Source organism: Micropterus dolomieu, linkage group LG06, assembly GCF_021292245.1.
Source record: "Micropterus dolomieu isolate WLL.071019.BEF.003 ecotype Adirondacks linkage group LG06, ASM2129224v1, whole genome shotgun sequence".
Taxonomy (NCBI): domain Eukaryota; kingdom Metazoa; phylum Chordata; class Actinopteri; order Centrarchiformes; family Centrarchidae; genus Micropterus; species Micropterus dolomieu.
In genome coordinates this window covers 27,750,300-27,758,434 of record NC_060155.1, presented here as the reverse complement: position 1 = coordinate 27,758,434, position 8,135 = coordinate 27,750,300, and the positions used below count along the sequence as shown (strand labels likewise).

The following is an 8,135-nucleotide window of genomic DNA, read 5'->3' as shown; positions in this document are numbered from 1 at the left end:
GGATTGTTTAATTCGGCTCCATTTTCAGCTTGTAAATATTTTTCTTACGACTTAAAAGTGTTTTCATATTTTCACATTTATTTGCTTTAATTACATTTTCTATGGGTCAATCGACTGAATCCCATTGAGCTGCAGTGTCTCAGCACATGCAGCCTAATCTCAGGGTCGGCACTATCTTTCTTACCACTGGAACATGTTGTCTTTAAGAGGTCCTCTGGAGGACACTCAATCTAAATCTATGGTAAAGGCATTCAGCCCTAGTTCAGCCAGGTACATGTTGTAAAACAATGAGATGCCCTGGACACATCTCTTACATTTCCCGAGGACCCGATCAACCTGAGGCCCTCAGTGAGTAACATTAATTACATGATTGTGTTTGGAGATGGAATTCCTATTACAGCTGTAAGTAGCTTCTGCCATTATTGTGTCACAGGCTAAGATGCAAAAATATTTGTGGCGGCCCACAAATAAATCAATGTGTGGGATAATTATCAACGCTGACCACCACATATGGATTTTTTTTTGTTTTTTTTACTAGGCGTATTTCAAATCGTATTTGATTGAGGAGCATATACTCCTGCAGCACCTCCTCTCGCTCGCAACAATTTTTTTCTTTAATGGCTTTATTGCTTGTTACAGGATACCTCGTTTTATGTACTTTTTGTGTTGGCTGAAAATGTTTGTATGAGAATAATATGTATTGTCTATCAGACAAGCTTTTTGTTTATTATTAAACACAATATAACCTTTAGGCTAACCTGTGTATGGTGATATAGAAAAGTTTCAGAATTTAAAAATCCTACATGCTTACAGGCGTAGACGCACGGAGCTTGAAAGAAGGGCCCTCCATCGTGCAGCAAAGGTTGTTACACACCTTCAACAAGCCAGCATCAGTGCTCACTCAGCATTGGAGGGTTTTATAACTGACTATCACTCAGTGCTGACTGGTTTCGGATGGCACTTGATGTCGCGCAAGGGAGGAGCAAGTGTGATGTGTGAGGTTGAATCAGTTTTCGATGCTATGGTTGAAATGGGTTCCCTGCAAAATGGAAGCTTTAGTCTAAAACTGTTGAACCAGCTTAAGGCCCCGTCCACATTTCTAGTTAAAAACAGAGTTTTAAAACAAATTCGATCTCCGTCCACACCAGCGTTTTAGCTGCGTATCAGAGTTGATCTCCGTCTATATTAAAACGACTAAAAACGCACTTCTAGAGGCCGTTCACGTACGCTGGGCATGAAGCAGATGGTCTACTCCGTAGTTCCAGAATATTTGGCGAAAACAATACAGACGAAGAATCAGATTTTACAGCAGTGGTGGCAGAAAACAGACTGGGAGTAGTCGCAAAGTAAATATGGACGACATGCACTGTACAAGTGTAGGCTGTTAAGTGTTGTTTGCACGGTACAAAATATTTTAATAAGTCAAAAACTCTGTCAGCAGCATCGTGTTTCTGCTTTGCATGACTTATGAGACCCAATCAGAGAGCCAAACGTGAGCGTCTGCGTCATCGTTTCTAAAGTCCTCCGTTTTTGCCCGTCTTCACTAAAACGCTCTCCGAAGTTTTAAAACGGAGTCGGCAGCGTTTTCAAACTTTTAGTCTGGACGGTAGCAAAAGGTCTCTGTTTTAAAACGAAAACGCTGCAGTGTGGACGGAGCCTAAGACAGTTCCAGCCTTGAATTCCTTTGGAACCCCACTGGGTGCCTCAATGGCAGCTATGTACACGCTACGGTGAGATCTGTTAATGTCAACAGCAAGTACTTTAGCCTGTGACTCTACTGGCTGAAGATGACAAGAAGTGGTTGTTCACTGGATGCAAATGACAGTATAAAACTGGTGCTTAAGAGGCCGGCAGAGTTCCTTGACGGCTTTGCCTTGTACTACAAAAACAACTTAAAGCAAATGAATAGATGACTTATTATTTATATTGTGTAAATAAACACAAACAGGATACAGCATCTCTGCTCTTCAGGTGTGAATTTGATATTTAAACTGTCATGTTCCATCATCCAAACCAGAGAATCAAGCATGTAAACATCCACAAAGGTCAGTGGCTCATTCTGAGAGGGGTTCGGGGTCAAAGTCAACTGTTTGGCCCTGAACAGCAGCAAAGGAACAGTGTGTAAATCTGGATTTTCATGATCTTTTCACATTCCTTGTTCCTGCAGTCTTCTCTCTTCCTGTCAGGGAGCGCTGGCGTTCATTTTCTCCTGGCAGCTGTCCCAGAAGTTTAGCAGTCTGTTGTTCTTGTTGCTGCAGAAGTCGGTAAAATCCCTGAGCAGGCGGTCGGCGAGCTTCTCGTCGCCCAGCACGCCCGTCCTCCAGGCCTTGGTCAGCATGGTGTTGTAGGCCCAGTAGTAACCGACCCTCTCCTCGGTGCCGAACGGCCCCTGGCTGTTGGAGGTGGTGGAGTTTCTGCGTCGGCGCCCGCTCGAGTACTTCCTCTTGGAGTACGGCAGTTGCAGGAACACGGTGCCTGACAAAAGAGAAGCAGATTGGAGCTCGTCAGCTTCCAGAAAACAGACGGACGTGTGCAGATTGTGTGTTTTTTTAATGTTGTGATGTGACAAACCTGTTACGTGGATGTACTGGGGCTTGTTCTCAGACGGGAAATTAAAAGCAGAGGCAGAATACTTGTCATGCACGAAGCCGAATCTGGTAGAAAGAGCATTTACACATTTTTACATAATTTAAACTCAGAAATTCAGACAAAATATTTTGTAAAGACAACTTGAAATTCACTTTAATCCTAATGTAAGGATAACTATGGAGTTGTATTCTGTGCCTCATTTCTGAGCGTGCGACTTTGAGCACAGGAAAATGTTTTTTTGCAAGGACATAAATCCAATTTTTAAAAAAAGAAAAACATCACCACTCAAAGAAATGTAGGACATAGGACACGTACATTTTCTCAGGACCTAAATAAAGTTTCATGAGTTTTGGAGCATGTTTGGGCCGCAGAAGAAAGAAAGAGCGAGCTTGTTTCATGCCCGGGCCCTAACTATAACTTATGTGCTTGCAAACAAAATGTTTATCTCTGCACAAAACGTCACATCGATCCCTGAGGACTGAGGCACACATATAACTCAGATATAAGAGATTACTGTACATTAGGAAAACCACAAAACAACAACAACCTGTAGAGTATGGCCTCCTGAAAGAGCTGCATCCTCTCCCAGTACGTCTCTGGTTCAAAACCTGTTGGATGAATTAAAAACGGACTGAGTTAGACTGAGCTACTCATCACACACAGACACAGACTTCAGTCAGACGGCTTCTGTACCTTCGAACAGGTTGTCGCTGCCGTTCTTCAGCAGACAGTGGACGTTCAGAGGGATGAAGAGCTGGGCTCTCAGCGGATCTCCGTACAGGTAAGACGTCAGCGCGAAAGGAACCTCCAGCACAGGGACCAGCAGGAAGCCGCAGGAGGCTGCTTTCCTGTGCCATCCTTGAACCTGACAGATAATAGGTGGTTAAAAAATGGCAGCTCAGTGTTAAACCTGACCTCTCTGTAGTTTGTTCCTTCCTTGTGTACAAAGGTGAAAGCAGCCACACGACAGGCTTCCTGATTCTGTTCACAAAATGTCAAAACCCTGCAGTAGCTCATATGTTTGAATTTAGCTGTAAAAGATCGTGAACTCAGAAGTTCATTCTGTGATCTGAGCGGTTTCTCAATATTAAGCTTTAATATTTTCACATCCTAGATAACAAAACCGATCTACAAATAGAGCCGCAAGTGTTGATTTGTGGGTTCCAACCTTTTTCCTCCAAAACGATTTCGAAATAGATTCACACACAAGGTTCAGCACTGTTATGAAACGCATCCTGCGAGTTGTGAAAGGATCAAACAGTTTCTGATTCATAATCTGATGATTCTGATTTGTGTTATGCCACGCCCATTTCTCACATTTAAAGCGCCCCCTAATGGTCGATTTAAATGAAGCTTTCAGTGTATGTATCAACTCCTTATGCAGACATATCCTGTAGGTTTTGTGTTGATATACAGCCAGATTTGCTTTATATCACTTGCATTTTATTTACATTATAGCGCCCCCTAGTTGTAGATTTGAATTAAACGTTCAGGGTATGTTTCAGGCACTTAATAATAATACATTTAATTAGTAATGCACTCTATATTTAAGCAAATCGGAGGGTACGTGTGGAAGTCTGTGGGGTGAGGAGTTCCTTGAGGTAGGGGGGGGGGCTTCACCATGGATGCACTGGTGGGTAAGGAGGGAGACCTTGTACTCAATCCTGAGTGAGACAGGAAGCCGGTGGACTGATTTGAGGATGGTGGTGATGTAGTCGTGTTTGCACACCCTCAACAGGATCCTTGCTGCGCTGGTCTGGATGTACTGCAGCTTCTGAAGGCTTTTCTCAAGGATCCCGGGAGGAGTTGCAGTAGTCCAGCCTGGAGGAGACAAAAGCGTGGACAAGCTTTTTGGCATCTGTAAGAGTGAGTGTGGGACGGAGTTTGGCGATGTTCCTGAGGTGGAAGAAGGAGGTCTTGCAGAGATGTTTGATGTGAGCCTCAATGGTCAGATGAGAGTCCCTTTTAACACCCAGGTTGGTGGCTGATGTTTAAAGTGGAATATCTTGCTGGTAATGTCAGATGACTGAACCTGGTGTGGAGCGCCACCATCCTTTATTCTTCTCCAGGCAGGGGGTCAGAGTGGATGATGGCGGGGCAGCAGAGGGGGGTTGGGTTTGTCCTTAGGCAGAGTTGGGTGTCATCAGCATAGCAGTGGAATGAAATTCCATGCCGGTTGGCCAAGGGGGAGCATGAGCATCTCCTGAGACCTTTGAGATGATTGGACAAATGTTTGCTGATTTTTGTCTATTTATGCCATGAGCCACGCCCCTTTGGAGGTTTAGCAAGAGAACTAAATGAAATATCAACAAGCTTTATGTACCTTTTGATAAACTTGATCCAACAATGATCCACCATAAATTAGGTAGCAATTTGAGTTACGGTCTAGGAGATTCTAGGCCGACCTTAATGGTCCCTGAGGCTTTTTTGTAGAGCACATTGAGCTGCACTTGTGTGAGAAAGTTAAGTCAATCGGACTTATGTTGTGAGGGGCTTGGCTTTTCAAAGTTCGCATTCTTAAGCCTTAATTACAGCCCCATCATGTGATTGGGTAACATTTCTATGGAATCACAATGCACACCATTTCCAGTTATTCCTCTAAGTTTTGTTTTATATAAATATTAATTCACAATTAGAGATGTCACGAGAACCGATACTTCGGTCCCATGTCGACACCAAAATTCTGAAAACACGACCGTACTCGTTTTTCAAAGTACCGGAGATCCAACACGTGGAAGATGGAGACCAGTGGAGCTGCAGCGAGTATGGAAACCCGGGGTAAAGTTTAATATTTAACATTTGTTGTTTTTTGTGTCTGTTAGCTTCAGTAGTTCTGTATCAAAGCCTCGATTTCTCCCAGTTTTGGCATCTGTTAGAGAGCTGATTTTGGCAGATGTTTCACAGTTTTGATCAAATCCAAATCACCACAATGCAGTTTACAGTGAAAAGAACTGAATGTTACTGTAGGCGGAGTTAGGACAACACGATCCACTTCAATCGTCAATTACGTTTTGTTTTTTTTAACAGAGAAATCTCAAACTACTGCCAGTATAGATAGTGACCACCCTTAAACATTTCACAACTTTGAGTTTGTAAAAAAAAACCTGATTAAATTAATGAATTATGCACATTGCAAGGATTTCAATAGCTTGCTTTTTATGAATATATTGACGTTAAATTAGCTCTAATCTGTTCTGCTTTCACAGTTGTTCTTTGTAATGTTGAAATGTTTTTATTAAAAGGAGTGTTTGTAGAAGTACATGGGATTTATTGTTATCCTTTTGTTTTTTACTGTGGTATCGAATTTGGTATCGAGAATCGTGGAATTTAACTGGTATTGGTTTCGACTACTAAATTTCTGCTATGTTGACTTCCCTATTCACAGTTAGTGTATATTAGCATCATGTATTTATCACAGTAAAAAAAAACAGGAACTGCGGTCTGTGCTAAAGCTCATACATCCTGTCTTTTATCTCCTGTGGGAAAAATCACACCCTTTAAACATCTCTTACAGCAGCTTCCTGTCTTTCAGTTCTTTCTTGAGCATATTTTCCACTTTCTTCCCCGTAGACTGAATTGTTTTTATAATATTTAAGACATTGTGAAAGAATCTGGAAAGATTAAAGTGTTGCTTTCTTTTATAAGTTGTTTGTGGTTTATTTTACAGTGTTTAGGATCATTCTCCATTGTTTTATACAACCTTTTTAAACTTTAGGTTCCTCATTGATTCCTTGACATTTACTTTTCAATATTTTATACTTCTTAGAAGCCAATTTTCATTTCCTCAATACTTTGTGTCACTGGCTGCTGCACAACCAAAAATAGTTCCAATGTTACTTCCTTGTTTTAAAAAGCATTTGTGTTTACTGAGAATGTCGGGTGTGTCTAAAAGTACTTTATTTCTTCAGTAAGGGACCTGGAAGTATTAGTGGAAGCCAGTATAAGAGCTGGTTAAAATTACTAAGAGTTAGGGAAAGGACCGTCCCACAAATTCCAGTGATGGAGAGTTTGGGTAGACATCACTCTGTCGGGTGTTTCAAAAAATTTTAATATTCAAAACCAAAGTGATTATTGTTCCGCTTCCCTTTGACTTCCAAATCAGAGGTTTCGATAACATACTGTAGACTAGTTTCAAACCTGTCTGATCACTCGTAGCTGCTAGTTGTGTCTGGCTGACTGTGTATTGCAAGCCAAGCAAATCAAAAATACATGACTACTTAACAACGTGTGATCTACACTCACCGGTCACTTTATTAGGTACACCTGTTCAATTGCTTGTTAACGCAAATAGCAAGTCAGCCAATCACATGGCAGCAACTCGAAATTTAAGATTTGAAATCGGGGAGCCACCAATTGTTTCCTGTATTGTGAAAGTAACGGAATATAGAGCAGAAACACAGAAACAGCTCACCCGGGAAGCGTCACCAACGTGTTGTTGTGTATTTGCTTGAATTATAAAATGTATAAACCGTGCTGGTTTCATCTTCTCCGCCTTCGAGTTCATCCAGTTTTATTCCCTTTTATTTTTCTGTGCAAAACACAGCACACAAAGTTGCGACCAGCTGAGGAGGACGACAGCCATGTTTGTATGTGTCTGAAGTCACGTTTAATCACACGAGTTTCTGTGAGATCCAAAGCCAATGGAATCGCCACTCTGAAATCGTTTAGTATAAACGCCAAGTGTGTGGTCCTGAGTTTGGAATGAATCGTCTGGTGTGTGTCTTCTTACAATTAAAATATTACAAATCGGTTAAATCTATCGTTATGTCTGTGGTATCCCACATTTTTAAAATAAGTTAAGATTTTAAAATCCTCGAGTGTGCGCCAGGCATTCGATTAAAAATGGAGCCAATAGGTTTCACCATCACACTGTATCTGTAAATTTGAGTGGGAGAACTGAGGAAACATTTTAAACTACACTGTCTTTAACATCTACAGGGAGATTTGAGAGGGGGGCTAAACCTGCATTCATAAAATACTTATTAAAAAGCATCTATTGTTTTGTGTTTACACTTACTTTTGCTTTTATTAACCTTTAAAAGATCAGAAAGGCTAGAGAAGGTGTTACAGCCCCTGATGAAGATGTAACCAATTTCCAAAATTTCCTGGGATCATTAGGCTCTCATTTATTAAGTTAAGATAATACTGCATTTGACTGAGCTGCATCCACTCTGTGCTTTCTTGTTGAGCAGCCACAACATCGTGACCATTCACAGGTAAAGTGAATAACACTGATTATCTCGTTATCATGGCTCCTGTCATAGCTCATATTACAAAGGAACAAACTTTAAGTAAGAAAGATGTTTTGTTTGTTTGTTTTGTTACTGTTTTATACTTTAGTGCGTCTCTGCAGTCTCTTGTGCGCTGACCTTTGCCCGGCCTCCAGAGACCTATGGCTGTACATGATCATATTTCAGATTGGACGTTGTGAAAGTCCGCTCTTGCTGGCAACTCGACCCTTTAGAGATATAAAAAAGGTCACGAAAGATGTGTGGAGGCGTGAAAAGAGGTGTGAAAACAAGAAGAGGGTCGAGAGTTTTCATCTT

At 41.4% G+C, this 8,135-nt stretch overlaps 1 protein-coding gene across 1 annotated transcript in view; it reads right to left on the bottom strand.

Moving 5' to 3' along the window:
- Positions 1–1,904: 1,904 nt before the first annotated feature.
- depdc5 (DEP domain containing 5, GATOR1 subcomplex subunit) overlaps positions 1,905–8,135 on the bottom strand; it is a 43,320-nt gene continuing 37,089 nt past the window's right edge. Inside the window, exons 40-43 of the mRNA XM_046052921.1 lie at positions 3,283–3,454; positions 3,137–3,197; positions 2,572–2,654; positions 1,905–2,475 (exon numbers count right to left, since the gene is read on the bottom strand). Of these exons, the coding sequence (XP_045908877.1) occupies positions 2,183–2,475; positions 2,572–2,654; positions 3,137–3,197; positions 3,283–3,454 (609 nt within the window). The 3' untranslated portion in view covers positions 1,905–2,182. The remainder of the gene's footprint in view (positions 2,476–2,571; positions 2,655–3,136; positions 3,198–3,282; positions 3,455–8,135) is intronic.